Consider the following 17635-nt stretch of genomic DNA (forward strand, 5'->3'; position numbering starts at 1 on the left):
TGATTTTATTCATATCATTTATGCAGGAAAATTTATAAAATTTTATTGTTTCACGAAAACATGGACTAATCTAAAGAAAATTAATGCATTAGTTATAGAAGGCTATACTTTACGCACAGTCTATTGTCATACTATTTTTACCCAAGGTGGTGTAGCTATATGGGCTAAAGAGTATATCAACTGTTAAGTTATATTCGCAACTTTTATTCAGAGAAAAATATTGAATAAAATTTAAATAAAAATTTATACATTTTTGTGTTGTATAGGACACCAAATAGCATATTGAACACATTGAAAAATGCTTAATCATATTTTCTTAATCTATGAACTAGATTTAGTAATAGTGCAGAATTACAATGATATATAATGTTTGTAATTTTAACTTCTTTGCATATTAACGAATTCTAGACACCCTCATATTGTGTTAATTTTAAATATTAAAAATTTGAATTTTCAATTAGACTTCCTCGCCATGGAAAACACCGCACCACGCCCGGATCACACCCTAACGACCAAATTCCATCACCAAGCGAAGGAAGCACGCCCCCAGCATCCCCTTCCACCCATCGGCCACACCCTCAACGGTCCCCCACAACTAGTTCGCCGTCAAGTCCACTAGGTCCACTCTTCTCCCCACCTAATCAGCTCAGCTCCAGCCTGGGTCTAAGCCACTCCTTGCCAAGTAGCCACTCCGTTCCTTTGCCAAGCCATAGTCACACCCCTTCGCCAATCAGATCACCCAAGATGGGCAGAAGGGCATTACAACGAAGTCCCAAGCCGGGTGGGTCTTTGGCTAGCACGCCCACCCCATCCGAGTGTGGAGATAGGGACTTTGAGGGTAGCAGGGAGATGGAGGAGAGAGTTGGACTGCAAGAGAAAGGACTGGATAGGGTTTTATTGGAGAGAAACCTTGATAGGTTTGTTGGAACTTGGTATAAACTATTGGCGTATTTAATACATTGGGCTTTTACAGGCTTTTGCATGAAAGAACTTCTACAACCCATCACTCTCCCGATTTGGAGAAGCTTCTCAGTGCAAGGGATCGTAGTAGAGAGCCTCTACACTTGGCAGACTTAAGTCTGGACGACTGGGCAGAACGTATGAGCTCTAAGGATGAGACGAGGAATAGTAGCAATGCCTCGAAGAGTGATGCTAGTAGTAAAGGTCTGGACCAAGCAGCTGGACATGCAAGTAGCATGCCTGAACTTGCTGTAAGTGTCACTATAGAAGTTCTACAAAATGTGATAATAACATTAACTTTATTAACGGTAGTAGATTTAAACTACCAAAACGTTGGTTAACATTAGGTTTCATTATTTAATAAATAGGTAGGTCTTTCGTTCTTTCAAATTGAATAAAAAATAAAGTTAGGTAGGATATTGAAAATAAGAAACGAGCTCAGAGGTCAATTGGTAAAACCTCAGCTCCCAGGTATATAAAAAAAATTATTATATCTGAAGTAAATTATTTTATGAATCATTAAACTTAGATTAAATTAAATATAAGGAAAGATAACGTTCTATTTCTTTAAAATACGTAAATAAGTCTATTTTTTTCTTTTCAATATTTGAGCGTATAAAATAGTATTTTCTTAATTGATATTTACTTAAATAATAACGTAATACCCATCAAATAGCAATTAATTATGAATTGATCTTTTTCGAAGATTTAACTCAAAACAAAAGTATTGGCCTTATTGTTGGGATATTTTTAGATATTTAGAGAAAGTATATATTAATCTCTTGCTGAAAATAGTATAACATTTTTATATAAATACAAAATTAATAATTTATTATTTATTAATAAAAAGAATTCAATTTCGTAGAAATAATAAAATTCATTTAAATCATGAAATACAAAAATTAAAAAATATCATATTTAATTTATTTAATCAAAATAATTTAAATTATATATGTGTTTAATTAATACTTATTAAATCATTTTCAAAAACAAATTCATAGAAATAAAATAAATTTATTTTATAATTAAAATATTTTTAAACATAAATAATAATTATTAAACATAAATATAAATAGTAATGATTTTATAACAATTAAATAATAACACTGTTATATTCATTTATCAGATACAGTTTTATCTGAAACAGAAAAATTTGTTCTTTCTAAACGTCTTAATTACTCAGTTACTCCAAAAGTTCTACGTAAATTAAATATAATTTTAGCTATAGAAAATGCAGCGACAGAATTACCAAGAGATTAAAACGACGAATTTAGAGATAGAGAGCAATTGAAAAACCATTAAAAATTAAAAAAACATTGTAGAGTTAAAAGCTACAAAGACACTGTTCTTGTAAATATTGACACTTATAAAAATAAGTTTTTTTTAATTAATCACAGTAACTATTCTAAATTACCTAAAGATCCTACAGGAAAAATTGAAAGGCAAACTTATAATTTACTTAGGGAACGTAAAAACCAATTTACTGATATTGATAGGTTTAAATTAACTTTACATAATAGCAAAACAGCACATTTTTACGGTTTACCAAAATTAATGGTCCCTTAAGACCTATAGCATAAATTCATCCGCTCACCCTCGGGCAAAATATTTTTTACATATTTTATTTCCATATACTAATAATTCTGATTCATACAACAAAAACTCACAACACTTTTTAGAAAAACTTGCTACAATTTATTTTAACCTACATGATCTTTTGGTAAGTTTTGACGTAAGTTTTTTTGTTAATGTCCCAGGTGTAAAATTTTGTGAAAAATTAATTAGAAAATGATGATAATATGACAGAACACTAAACGCGAAACACACTCTCGTGACAGTATGGTGACCTTATCCTTCTCTGTATTGAGGTGCAAGAGAAGCTTTCTGCAAACCGTGACCAATGATTTCTTTGGCTTGATCCACCCAGTGCGTCGAAGACATTTGGTCGTTTACCATAGATTTTCCTCTCGACAATCTTAAAATGTGTTTAAAACACCGTAGGTATGACTGGTTGATAGCCTTGTGGTGATTCTTAGTTCTTTAAAAATTGACACGTTAGTACGATGACCTATCTATGATATTCGCATTATTCTTCTGTAGGCTTACATTTCAAAAGCATCTATTATCCTTTGATTAGCCATTTTTAAAGTCCAGGTCTCAGTTTGTTGCGTTGAGGCATTGCATTTGCAGAGTCTTTCCATATTCGAGTCAGTTTTATTATTGACTTACGTGCCATGGCCAGTCTGCGTTTTATTTCTATGTCACAGCCGTCTTTGTGATAAGTGATCTTAAATAGTAAAATTTTTCAACCACAAAACCAGCAGAACTTTTCTCATTATATACTCTTTTTCACGAATCCTTCCATTTTACACTGTCCAATGACAAACTGTAGACCAAACTCACTTCTAAGTAACTTTTCCCAATTATGGGAAAAAATGTGTTAAAGCCCGCCTCGTGGATTGTTTTGAATCACAAAATCTCATTTATAGTAAACAGTTTGGGTTCTGGCAAAACAAAAGCAGCCGTGTTTTGTTGGTACCGGGATATACCACTAAAAATGCAGCAAAATAAAAAATGCATCACAACCTATATGGATTTTGCTAAAGCATTCGACACCGTCTCTCACTGCTTGCTATTAAGAAAATTGGACCGTATTGGGGTGAGAGGCCGTGTATTAGATCTTTTTAAATCATATTTGGAAAACCATATCCAAAAAGTGCGATGTAATGATACATTAAGTAGCGGGACGGTCATTGGTACTCAAGGCACAGTCCTGGGACCAGTTTTATTTTTAGTTTATATTAATGAATTGGGACAATTGCTGAAGAATGATTCGATAATTTGCTTTGCCGATGACACTGCAGTGACATTTACAGAAAACAATTGGGAAAATGTATTTGTGAAAGCTGAATAAGGCCTTAGCGTTTTACAAAAATGGATAGGAGAAGTGTGCCTGTGATGGACACCTTAAGAAATTATTGTTACCATTTCTTAAGTTTTGTTGTTTCCATTTTTTTTTTATACAAAAATCAATCTATCACTGGATGTCAAATATAGGAAAGAGTGAATTTTGTATTAATATATATTTTTTTTAATAATAAACGCCTTTAAAAAAAATATGAGGGGTCCATCAATGGCACATTATGCCCATGTTGGCCCCTCTTGTAAATAAATATTATTTTATCTTATTAACTTCTTTTTTAAGCTTTAATAAAAAAAATAATTTGTGGGGTATAAAAATATACATATAAACTCAAAAAATTAAGTACATAATTCACAAATAAATGATTTGCAACGGTAACTAACACCCGCACACTTAATGTGGCACCACGATTTACATACTTGACAGCGAATCCACTCTTCTTTGCTACGTGAGTGAGAGAATAACTCGTTGCAGTAAATGCAACTGGCATCCTTTGTCTTTTTTACCCTTTTTAAGGAATTCCTCCAAGATAGACTCATCTTCGTCAGAACTGTCATTTTCAATGACAAGTTGCCGTTTTACTGCCCTACCTTGTTGTTTTCTTAGTTTTGTTTCCTTTTCAATAACTTTTTCTTTGAGTTCTTGAATTTCTGGAGTGGAATTTAAATGACCAGTTTTTGCACGAGTTTTGCATTTTCTTTTTTCAACGCCCTCAGGTACCGCTTGAGGTGGAGGTAAAATTTCTTTCAGTGACACATTTAAAACTGAAGATGAAGAGGTGTTAAGACCAGAAGTACTTGGTTGATTTTGAATGTCTAACTCGATGGTACTGAGTTGAGCCTCCAATGGAATCTGCCTATCCGTTGCTAAAGCTGGTGCAAACTCCCAATCTTCAAAAATATCGGGATTAAAAGGATGAATTCCCGTCTTTTTAAATGAATTTATTGCGTTAGATGGAATAGCACTCTTCAAAAAGGCTCCATTAAGAAGGCTTACTATTTTATATTGTGTGACTGCCTTTTCTGGGTTTTGACGCAGCCATAATTCGATTTCCTGGTCAAAATAGGTGTGAAGAGGACCAAAGAATCCGACATCTAATACAACCCCGTTTTCTTTAGAAAACTGTCTAGAGACAAGGCTTTTATGGCTACTGTGACCATCTAAAAGTAAAAGAACCTTGTTCTCATTAGATGCTTTGAATACCTTACAAAGTGCTTTAGCCATTTACAAAAAATTTCAGTGTTCATCCATCCTTTTTCTTGCACAAAAGCTATGCTACCAGCGGGAGTACCATTCATAAGCTCATCATTCATTCTTTGACGAGGATAAATAAGAGCAGGTGGAATATAAGTACCTATGGCATTCAGTGCGCACACTATAGTGACGTGTTGCCCCCGCTCTGCACTGCTGAGTGCCCCAACTTGCTTGCGTCCTTTTACAGCGTAAACTTTCTGACATTTCTTTTGGACTGTGGTCAAACCTGACTCATCCATATTATATATGTTTTCCGGAAGAAAGTTAAACTGCTCTAGAGTATTAGATAGTGCTTGAAAATAGGCTTGAATATTTGGCTTGTTAAAAGCCTGGGCTCTGGCCAATGACGTGCTTTCTGGGCATCGCAAAGATACTCGTGGGTTACGTCTTAAAAATCCCCTAACCCACTTCCAACCTGCCATTTTTGTTTCCCGATTAAAATCATGTTTTATATTATTCCTCTCGGCCACTTCAAATACCATCCGTCGCAAATCTTTAGAAGTTAGTCCAAAAAATCGTTTTTCCATTTCAATAATATGTTCGGCAATCTCCTCTTCGATGGCTTTAGAGAACGTTGCGTTTCGTCCTCCCAAATATCCTTTAGAACAGTCCCGCTTAGCCAAACGTCTTCTTAAAGTTGTCTTCGGTACATTGAAGGTTTTGGCTGCTAACTTAAAGCCCATATTGCTATTTTTTACATTCTTAATAGCCTGCCGCATGTCATTCTCATCCCACTGTTGCCTTTTTTTGGATGCCATATTAAAACCTAAATAGAAAAAAATATATCTATAGAATAATTAAATTTGTATATTGTTGCCAATGACGGACCTCTGGTCCATTATAAGACAATTTCAAGGGGTCCATTATAGGCTGTTTAGCACAAATCACATAAAAATAAAAAAAAATAATTCTTTGCCATAACCTCAATTTTTTCCCGGTAGTTATTACGAAACAGTTTTCCTAAACAGCAGTGAGAAAAACAGATTCTAGCAAATAATAAAACAAAAGTTATCTAACATTAGGTTTACCTACTTTGTTATATCAGTCCTTACCAATTTTAACTTTTCTGTTTATTTTCATAAAATCACTTTATATTTGCACAAGTACATATAAACAACTAAAGAAAAGCTTTAATCAACCTAACCAATGCGACGAAAATGTATTTTGCGCGGTAAATTTAAATATTTAACTAGTGGTCCATCATGGGCAGGGATCCATCATAGGCATATTTCCCAAGTAGCAATAAAATAAGCCTAAACGTTGTAAAAACTAAATTTATAGCATTTTCATTAGCGGCTGCCGATCAACCCGAACAATCTGACATCAACATCTTCGCTGGAATGAGCACGCTATCGAAACGGCGAAAAAACTTCGAAAACTACTTATATTACAAATTTTACCAGCTTCGAAACATTCTAAATGGAAAAACAAGAAAAATAGTTTATAATTCCCTTGTAGAGTCTATTTTAAGATACTGTTTACCAATTTGGGGTGGTCTTCGCGAAACTGCATTGCAGATTTTAAAAGTGTGCCAAAACAAAATCATAAAGATAAAGTACAAGTCTTTATTTCTACAAAAAAATAAAACGTATTTTCGCTGAGCTTGATTATCATTATAGCACCCGTTCTAAAGGAAATAATAAAATACAATCACATTTTTTTAACAAATCTCATTTGCAAAGAAATTTATTATTTTTGCTTCCGAAAATTCTTAAAGTTTTACCGCAAAATTTCGCAATCAAAAATCAAAAAAGTTTAAATATTGAACACAGTTTATTACACGAAATTATAATAGTTTTAAAAAGTTGTTGATAAAATAATTTAAAGTGCATTTGTTAATTATTTTTGATTATCAGTTTACATAGTTGCCATTTGTCATAAAATATAATCCACTGAATGTCGTCGATTCACTTGTTTTGCAATTTTGTTTGAATTTTTTATTTCCTCCTAGTTACTACTTGTGCCTTCTCCGCTCCTCTGCTCCTTATAGTAGAATCACATGTTTATTTACTTACAAAAGAAACAAAAACTTTTTTTCGTTTATATCAATGTAGAAAATCAAAAATTTAGAACATAGGCCTAATTTGTTGTCTAGTAAAATTTTTCGTTTCATTCTAATGGATTCATTGTTTAATTGAGACAATATGAAAAATAAAAAATAAGAAATTATTTAGAGATACTCAAATGAAAGAAATTTTTAACTGAAAATATTTTAGCTTCCAACGCCAAGTGATACAACAGCGTCAGCCACGACTCCAGGTTCTCCCTCCAAAAAATCTCGTGGTTTTCTCAGCGTACGTTTCCAAGGTGACAACGAAGCATTCGAAGCTGACGAAACTGATAATGCCAGTATGGAAGCTACAGCCAAGAGGTTTCCAAGAAGCAGAAGCTACAGTGGCGGAGGAAGAGAGAGGAAACACATAGACTCTTTGCAAAGAAAAGGACGAATATCTAAGAAAACTAGTTCCGAGAGTCATGTCCAAGCAGCTTCAAGGTAACTTTACTTAAACCATATTTAGTTGGACTTAAGTTGATAATGTTTTTAAAATAGTTCTAGACATAAATCGCAACGTGACGATGATAGCGATAGTTATTGTTCAACGTGCTCATCGAGTTCTTCCTCGGACGATTTGGACTATCAGTTACCTCCAAGGAGGGCCTATGGAGGAGTAAGGATATCATATGTGCCAAACGATGCTTTAGCGATTGCGAGGAGGAGGCAGCAAGCGGTACCCAAAAGCCCCAGTGGAAGAATTAAGCAGCCATTGGATGATAAAGATAAAAATTGTACAATCTCTTGATGTCTGTTCGGAAGGAAGGTGAAGGTATTGCTGGAAGGAGGAGGTTTGAAGGCAGATGGTTTAGGAAGAAAATTTTTGTGGAAGTCAAAAAAATGTTTTAAAACTAAATAAACGCAATAGTAGGAATATTTTAAGTACAGGTTTGTAATCTAATATTCTGCCATCGTATTTCGATATTCTGGATCAATATATCATGTACAAATTTTCTCTAGGTTAGGTTTTTGTACATTTTTGTAATTTTATATATTATTATATACACTCTTTGTCATGTCACCATTTTTGTAGAGATCCTTAGAGTTATACAAATTATATATCATCAAATAAAAAGCATGTATCTAATTTTTTTTTGTATAGTACTTATTTATACAATTTTATTCATATAGTATAATATATATTGTTTCCTTTTTAGTTATTCAATTTTTGTATATTGTATATAAAAATTAGTTTAAATAAAAACCATTAAAGCATATTATATTATTTTATTTCATCTGCATTACGTATCCTATATACAATTTATATATACACAACAGCGTATTTGAATAGTTAATAACATCTATAGCTCTTCCCTTATCAAAATATTATTATTTGACAAATCTTGTTAGATCCATTATTTGGGCATGCAACTGCTAAAAAATAGGATTGATTATTTTTATACACCTTTGGCAAGCAACATTTACTATAACAAGTTTTTCTCTTGTATCTTATCTAAAGGCTTTAACACATACTACCACATGTGATGTAAGATGTAATTCTAAGATTTCCAAAGAACTGCACTGATTATGACAAAATTACCACAAATAAATTAAATGAAATAATTAATATAAAAACCTGGCCTATAGAGGCTCTATATGATTTGTTCTAGTTAAATAAGTCATTCGAAGAAATCTATGAATTATTCTATGCATGCCTACAAACATACAAATAAATACATTATCATCACGTAATTGACTGCACTACTTACTATTCTTTTAGACTTATTCTAAACAAACTGATTTAAACCCAAAACGATACAATTAGTAAACAGTTATGAAAAAACAATATACAATTTACTCCACTCATAAATAGTAACAAGAATGGGACTATCGGCTACAAGACAAAACAAGAATGAATTGCCATCCTTCTAAACAGGTATTTTATTGGTGTTCCACAGTTAACGAAACCTCAGGCTTCTACAGGCTTCAAACTAGGATTTTATATTTCTGACTCAAACGTGGCTGGCTAAACAACGATATTCACAGAAATATTTGAAATATTTGAAATATCAGAAATATTTGAAATATTTACATCAGAATACCCAATACATCATGCAGACAGAAATTACGTGACAGTCAACTGTAAGAGCGGTGAGGGGACATTTGTCGTATTGTCTTAGTTCTAGAGGTCTCCCTGACTCCAATAATCCAGCATTTAATGACTCATGGGCACTTATAAAGTAAGGAGCAGATTTCTATTGGTTTGTTGTGTCTATTTTCCCCCTAACTTAACTATTGCTGCCTATAAAAAACTTAACTGCCTATAAAACTTTGGAGTCTTTAAGACGCAAATACAAAAATGCCAAGCTTTTGATTTGTGGTGAATTTAATCTGCCCAAAGACAATAGAGTCTGGACCAAGGAGTCCAAGAACAGATTCAGATTCAGTATATATTACGGTAATTAACCAATTTACAAAATAAATATAGTATATAAAATATTCAACAAAATATGATTTTATATCGCAATAAAGCACTTGAAGTATTAGTACTATCATTAAATATCTAGCATAAATAACAGATAACAGGTAACATAAATAAAATGAAATAAAATATAAGGACAACAATGGTTTAAAACAGAGTAACTTCAATAGAAAAGAAGACACACTTTAAGCAAAGTCAAGATATAAAATTATATTGCTATTAAGCAGATTTTAAAACTCGTTGAAGTGAACTCAGAGAACAATGAAACAAATCTATACTGACACTATTTGAGTTAATCATCATTCTACCTATTGGACAGTTTTCACCATACAGTGTACGATGTTGTTCAAGGTAGAATAATCTAGTCTGTCTGAGCACTGTAGTAGGAGGAACATTTAAATTAAGCTGACACAACAACTCAGGAGAATGTATTACATTGTTAAGAATCTTGTATGTTCTGACAATATCGCAGTTTTTACGTCGAGTCTCCAACTTTTCAATATTCAGCAATCTATACATTTCACTCTATTTAATATCAATACAAGGAATATTAAACTTGTAAGCAATGTATCTTATGAATTTACGTTGAACTTTTTCTAGACACATTATATATTTAGCATAATAAGGTGACCATATACATGAATTCGACTCAAGTTCACTGCGAACCAATGAAAAATACAGAAGTTTTATGGAATCAATACTGCTGAAATCAGGAGTGTGCCTCTTAATAAAACCCAACACTTTGTAAGCCCTATTACACAGGTTTTCAATATTTTTTGAAAGAGTTAGTCTGCAATCAAAAAGCACCCCAAGATCACGTATCTCTGATACCTTCTCAATAAGTGAACTCATTAGATGGTACTGATAAAATGGTGGACTAAAACTCCTGGCAAATTGAATATATTTGCATTTTTTAGCATGTAGGACCATTCTATTGTTCTTGCACCACAATTCAAATTTGTGAAGATCAAAATAATTTTCATGATGTGCCAAGTTACTGTCTATAATTCTAAAAATCTTAACATCATCAGCAAAAAGCAACACATTACAATAATCAAAACAATGAACAACATCATTAATAAAAAGATTAAATAAAAAAGGGGCAAGATGGGCACCCTGAGGAACCCCAGAAGTCACTGGAAAAGGACTAGAATAAAACTTATTTATCTTTATAATCTGTGTTCTTCCAGACAGGTGTGACTTCAACCAGGCCAAAAGACAACCACCAATGCCATAGAGTGACAACTTCGCAACCAGGAGAGAATGATTAACCCTGTCAAAGGCCTTGGAAAAGTCAGTATATATGGAATCAACCGACATACCGCTCTCCAAGGCCCCCGACAAAGCTGTTTGGTAAAGCAACAAATTAGTGGTAATGGACCTACCGCTGACAAACCCATGTTGCTTAGTTGAGATTATATTTTTGAATTTCTCTGATAAAAAATCTGTGACAAAACTTTCAAGAACCTTTGCAAAGTGACAAGCCAGAGAAACAGGACGATAGTTTTTCACATCATCCCTCTGACCTGTATTCTTAAATATAGGAGTCAAATAATTTAACTTCCATGAGGTTGGAAATCTACCTGTCTTGAAAGACAAATTATAAATCAGCCATAGTGGACGTGCCAAAGCAAAAGCACAGTGTTTTATGAAGACAGCTGGAACACAATCAGGCCCAGGGCGCTTATTAACATTGACATTGGTTAACTTTTCAAACACTTCAGATATTTGTACATGCATTTCATTAATATCAAAAGAACATGCAATATCAGGCTGCGTAAATTCCTGAACATCAAATTCATCAGAAGAGTAGACTGAAGAAAAATATTGTGCAAATAAAGATGCCATTTCATGGCCATTTTCACCCACTGCATCTAAATATTTCACAGTAGATGGAATACTGTTATTTTGTGTCTTATCTCTTATATTATATTTCTAGAAATATTTAGGGTCACCGGAAATAGAAGACTGGGTTTGCTCAATATAGTTTGAGTAGCACTGATCGGCCTGATTTTTACAGATTGCTCTAAGATTACTGAACATTTCATAGTCTTCAACGGCCTTAGACTGATTATACTTTGCATGTGCCAATCTTTTTTGCAAGACATTTGATTTCAATTCTGCGCTGAACCATATTGGAAACTTGAATTTATTGTTAATTTTTATGATAGGTACAAAATAGGTGAGAGCGTCGCTCAATGCATTATACAAACAATCCATATTAGCGTTAACATCAGATGAGAATAATAAACTATCCCAATCCGCATCAAGAAGGTAGCTGTTAATTAGCTGACCTCTGATGGTTTCCGATTATTTGGTCATACCTGCAGCCGTCATTATTAATTACGCCCTACTGCGATGCTTTTGAATGAACTACAACAATTGAATCACATTCCCAACGAACATAACAAATATCTGGACTTTATTTTTGTTGCCGATTTTTCTGACTGGAATTTGAACTCAGCCTGTGTACTAGGATAATTATTTGACTTATGTGATAAATCTGTGATTCTCAAGCTATTAAGTCACTATGCAACTATCTTGTCAGAAGTGTTTTGAAGTATTGTTTTGTGATGTGGGGTCCATTGTATACATATATTATGTTAACGGTTTAGAGCAGGTCTACAATAAGTTCTCAAAGTTCTTATTATGTAAACGAAAATTTAAGTACAAAGACACTATAATCAGACATGAGTTCTTAAAGTCCGAAGAGAAGAATCCCTTGTTATTTTTGTTTACAAACTGTTTCACAAGCAAATTGAATGCAATTGCTGAGTAGTTTTACTTAGATGGCCTCAAAAAACCACACGCCTACAACAATTATTTTACCACAAGCAGCATCGAACCATTAATGGACAACAAGGCTTTTGCCACAATTTGTGTATTTGACAAAAGCCTATGACAAATTATCCTCTAATATAGACATTTTTAGGACCAACTTAATGACTTCAAAAAACCACAAATTCTAGTATAAGTCGATTTTTAAAAATTAACATTTTCAAGAATTTTCCAAAAACTGCAGTTTTTCTTCTAACTCTTGTGTTAACGTTAATTTTAAGAATCTGTTTTCCAGTTATTCCATATTGCCAGAAAATAATTTTCAATTTTATTCCAGGCACTTAATTATGTATTTTATTCCCTCAAATCATGCCTTCAAGGCATTGGAAATAAGTTTCTTAATTGTCATAATTAAAATAATATTTCATTTTATTCAAGGCATTTCACATAATTTTTTATGTTGTCCAGCAATTTCAACTAATTGGTATTTCTTTGATTATTAAATAATTTTTTTTCTTCTATATATCTTCTATATTTTTCCTAGCTTTTAAAGTTATCATTTTTATGGTATTCAGGCATTGGAAATAATTCGTCAATTTTGTTTTGGGTATTTGACGGCACTGTTTTATCATTTTTTGAAATGATAGGTCCTATTTTTCCTCACGTTTTCATCATTTTATATGCAGGTTTTTGATGTATCACGGCCATTTAACATCCTATTTTTTAAGTCTTTTACACATTACAAATCATTTTTCCTGTTTTACAAGCTTTTGGAGTAATTTATCAAGGAGTCATTAACCAATGACTTAAAACAATCAATCTGACAAAATACTGTTAATTACAAAATATAAACTACAGGAAGTCTAAACTCCTAATGAAGATAGAATATCATTTTTTGTGAAATATCCAATATCACATTTATGAATATTACCTCCATTTATGAATGTGATAATTAAGTACAATATATTCACTGGTTGATAAAATAAAAAGTTCTATAATAATTCAACTATTATGAATGATTTTCCCATCTTACTACTTTATAAATAAGTTATTAGGTTTAAAAAATCCCTTCTTATATAAATATTTGCAAAGAATATAAATACCTAAAAATACTCTGCATAATTTAGATCTTACTAAATTATTATATTTTCTTTAAAGTGTAATGTTTTCTTTTTTTATGAAAAAAGAATGGTTTTATAACTTGTCCCACATTAACAACAAATTTTTAATACAACATTAAAGAACATGATAACACCAACATAAATAAGATTGTGCAAAATAAAAAATGCTACCACCAAAATGTGAGGCTGTTAAAAAAATTAATTTAAATGATTCATTATAAGAAATAAAAGATAACATGATACATATTTGTGTTTATTCTATAATAAAAAATTAGGCAGTGTTACCCTCAGATTGACCAGGAATAATTAAATATTTCCAAAGTCAATGCATTGCAAAAGTTTATTTAATTCATCAGGAATAAATGTACAAATTTCATTCTTTTTTAACTAGACTTTTCTTACTTTTATATACATATTTATTTAAATATTGTTTCTATAGCATAAAATTGTAAAAACCAAAATAACAAATATAAATAAACAATGCAATATAAAGTGACATGTAATTTAAATATATCCTTACTAATTGGCAATTTACTGCAGATTATACTGCTACTTATATATAAGTTATATATTATCATAATATACTTATACTATATTATCTTAAAGTGTTACAATTAGTGTTTATAAATAGATCTATAATTACAAAAATCTATATACAAAATATTATTATTCCAAGGCTCTACAGCTCACCTGCATAGAGCATTCCCTATTTCTTTTACTAATAGCCTTTTTCAGATCTTCACTTAGCTGCTTTGGCAAACAGAGCTGATCAACATCCTGTTCCCGATATAATATATTTCTTAATGACAAGACACAAGCATACCTTAAGCTATACATAGGAAGCATTATGTAGGCCCTTATTCTGGCTTCATGATTTTGGGGCAGTGGCCTGTCAGGGTATCTATTAAAAAGAAAAATGTAGCATAATTTTCAAACTATTATCTATAATAGGTACCTTTCTAGGATCACTTCTTTAGTTGTTTTTGGATGATATACAAATGAGCCGTCAATATGTAACATATCTTTAGTCATAAAGTCCTTAACTATCCATGGGTGGGTTTTATAAGTATTTATATCAATGTATTCGCCCTTTGATATAACCCTGTATCGGCAATATAATCCAGTAAAATCAATCCACATAATGTCGACTATTCTATCAGTAGTATTTATAAAGCGGACATAGCATTTTTCTCTGCTGTTTAAAGATCTTATATTTGGTTCTAAATCTGCCAGATTATCATTCATTTTTGTAGAATAACTTCTTTTGGTTCAGTAACGACCAGAGTTACAAAAAACTAGTAGGCGCCAGCTTGGATCCTTAGTCTTTGATAAAGCAGGATCCTATTATAGAAATTTGATCACTTTAACATACTTTTTTTGAAAATTTGGACTTTTTAGGAAAAAATACAATGTAAATACGTTTTTGTTTATTTTCTTGCCATCGCTGACAGTGACATTTGAGATTGACAGTTGGTCGGCTGTTGAGTTTGACATTGACAGCATTTCTTCTTCACTTCAGGTATTGCGAGAGAGCCAACCAAGGAGACTGGATATAAGGAGAGTGATCTCCACGCTTCGCAAATGAGGTGACGCGTACGCAAATTTGAACAATAACTGGGTTCGCAGAGTAGCCACCTCAGCGCTGTTGTTCAGAAATGTACCTCGCTGTGATTGGTTACTCTGCATGTTGTTCGTTCACGGTTAAAGGATCGACTCCCGTTCATATCGGGAAAAGTAAAAAAATGTGCATTTTCTTGTAAATTTGGCAATTCATCAAAAACTGTAGATTTTTCAAAAAATTAACTACAAATTTTAAAAAAACATCAAAATTTTCGATTGAACTAGTTTGGTCGTCACTGAAATTGAAACGCGACTAAGCGCATATATCGGTTTTTAAATTGTTTTTCACATTACGGTCAATATTTTTAGATACGGTCGGAAAACAAAATATTACCTATAATTTTTGTGGCGAGGTAATGCAAAAATTGAATTATCTCACAGGCTTGCCAATCGTTGGATGCAAAGACCATTGCAAAGAGGTCAGCAATTCAAGGATAACGGCACAATAACCAACGACAACACAAAAACAACAACGAAAAATGCCAAGTTAGTTTCAGAGAGTAAAGATTTTTAATTGATTCCTTTAGAGATTCAGGTAAAATTGTTATGTTCGTAAACAAAAATATTTCTTGTAGTACAATAAATTAAATAAGTGAAAAAACATAATTAGTGTTTAAGTAAAATAATTGCCTATTTGTCATTATTTAAAGTAATTTAATGTATTCCTTTTGTATAATTCATTTCAGACACTTTCTACTTAATATTCTCAATGGAACGAAAATCAATCGCTGACGAATCATTTTCTTATCAATATTTCATATGTACATACTTGTATTTTTCTGGTTTTCTGGAGCTTCGGTTTTAATTTCTCGACGACCTCAGAAATAAGAATATTAATTTTCGTCGGCGTCACTTTACATTTCTTAATGTAATAAAACATCTTTGGAGTAAAAACTACTGCCAAATTTTATAATTATTTCCGCCCGCCTCATTATAATTACATGTATATAAAGGCGCATACAAACCTACACATGAGCAGCCACGAATACACATACGTGTGCAAGTGTGGACGGCGCTTTCGTAGCTTCTCGCCACATGCTTTGTGGTGTAGGTTTTTTGGCGCGCATCAAAGAAACATACTTGTGCGTTCGCGCTTAGTTTAGACGGATAGCGTTGGGTTTTGCTGGACTCGCGAGACAAGTTCAGATTTATTGAGTTTTATTGATTTATGTGAAAAATTAAGTGGTCAAATGAGCAGTGTTTGCAATTAATAGATTTGTATGAAGAAAACCCTATATATAACTCTGTTATTTGTAAGACGGTGGAGAAGTTACTGACCTAAATGAGTCTTTAACCGAAGAAGAAAATGTAAGTAAGTCTGATAATAATGTGACACAACCCAATGACCTAGAATTCTGAAGAGGCAGTTGACTCACCAAACGGTACTGCAGAAAAACCTGTACATGAAAAAACTTCAAGTCAAATAGTAAAAGAGCCTCAGACTTTTCCAAAAAAACGTAAGGTAAACGAAGATCTAAAAGTAGCAGAAGCTTATAAACTTATGAAGGAGGCACAAGCCGCTGTTCTAAACAAGAGAAAGCTCAAAATCGGTTTGACCTTTATGGGCAACACATTGCGTCAAAATTAAGAACCTATTCTAAACGAGCAGAAATAATGGTTGAACATGCTATCAACAATATACTTTTTGACGCAGATCTAGGAAACTATGACGGGCCGTCTTCTGGAAGCTCTATTCAGCAACATAGGCTGGTTAGTCCACCTCATTCCAGCCCTGCCACAAGTCAGTATACCTCTTATTCCGATCCTCTAACAAATGTATCAGCAACTGAGAGTATAAGTCAACCTTTAAATAATATGGATATATCTGGATACAACATGCCAACTGCACAGAACTTTGTTGCTACTTTTAACCCTATAGACTTTATAATAGAATACCCAATACCCAACAAATAGTTCTCAATAAGTTTTTTCATGTTTCATTTATACATTTTTTTTATGTAAATATAGCATTTCCTTTTGTAACTTATTATTTATAAGAATAAATATTTGGTTTCGTCTCAATACTTTACCTTTATGCACTCCCGCAAGTTTTCAATTAGAGCTAAACATACTTCGGGTACTATTTGTGAAATAGATTGTTTGGAAACTTTAAAAAGATACTGGAGACTTGTGTAAGAATCCACTGTTGCCAAAAATCTTAATTTTATGAGTAAACGTTCTTTTACAGGTATTGCCTTTCTTAAGACTGTGTCTTTTTTCTTTATTGCGGGGCCTATATAATTTAGAAGGCGTTCAAAGTCTTCTACTGACGTACGTGTAAAATTTTGAAATTGTCCAGTATTGGGTTCTAAAGCCAAATCTACTAATAAATCGGACTTCAATTATAGGGTTATTCTTTTAAATAAATGCGTCGTCCACAATCGCCTATTTTTTCTTTGCTTTTTCTTTTTTAATGAACTAATAACCACAAACGCGGCACTAACCATAGGCAGCTCCTCAGACATTTTTTCACGAATGGATGGAGCGCCTTGAGCACGCATGCA

The 17635-nt window shown here is 32.6% G+C and overlaps 2 protein-coding genes across 6 annotated transcripts in view; one reads left to right on the forward strand and one right to left on the reverse strand.

Annotated features, from left to right (window-relative positions):
• LOC126743436 (protein prickle-like) overlaps window positions 1–8407 on the forward strand; it is a 444925-nt gene extending 436518 nt beyond the window's left edge. For all 5 annotated transcript variants that reach the window (XM_050450539.1, XM_050450538.1, XM_050450540.1 and 2 more), the window contains 4 exons: window positions 462–917; window positions 974–1211; window positions 7354–7631; window positions 7689–8407. In XM_050450539.1, the coding sequence (XP_050306496.1) occupies window positions 462–917; window positions 974–1211; window positions 7354–7631; window positions 7689–7938 (1222 nt within the window). In that variant the 3' untranslated portion in view covers window positions 7939–8407. The remainder of the gene's footprint in view (window positions 1–461; window positions 918–973; window positions 1212–7353; window positions 7632–7688) is intronic.
• A 5425-nt stretch (window positions 8408–13832) lies between these two features.
• Window positions 13833–14974, reverse strand: LOC126743438 (von Hippel-Lindau disease tumor suppressor). Its single transcript, XM_050450542.1, has 2 exons — window positions 14467–14974; window positions 13833–14412 (listed from the first exon to the last, which is right to left on the reverse strand). Exons 1-2 carry the CDS (start codon window positions 14754–14756, stop codon window positions 14178–14180), a joined length of 525 nt encoding a protein of 174 aa, XP_050306499.1. The 5' UTR covers window positions 14757–14974; the 3' UTR covers window positions 13833–14177.
• Window positions 14975–17635: the final 2661 nt, after the last annotated feature.

The sequence above is a fragment of the Anthonomus grandis genome, chromosome 12 (genome assembly GCF_022605725.1).
Source record: "Anthonomus grandis grandis chromosome 12, icAntGran1.3, whole genome shotgun sequence".
Lineage (NCBI taxonomy): Eukaryota > Metazoa > Arthropoda > Insecta > Coleoptera > Curculionidae > Anthonomus > Anthonomus grandis.

Coding starts and splice junctions, on each gene's coding strand:
- LOC126743438 (XM_050450542.1), bottom strand. CDS start 14,756: ATGAATGATAATCTGGCAGATTTAGAACCAAATATAAGATCTTTAAAC. Junction 14,413..14,466: donor AAAGAAGTGATCCTAGAAAG/GTACCTATTATA, acceptor TCTTTTTAATAG/ATACCCTGACAGGCCACTGC.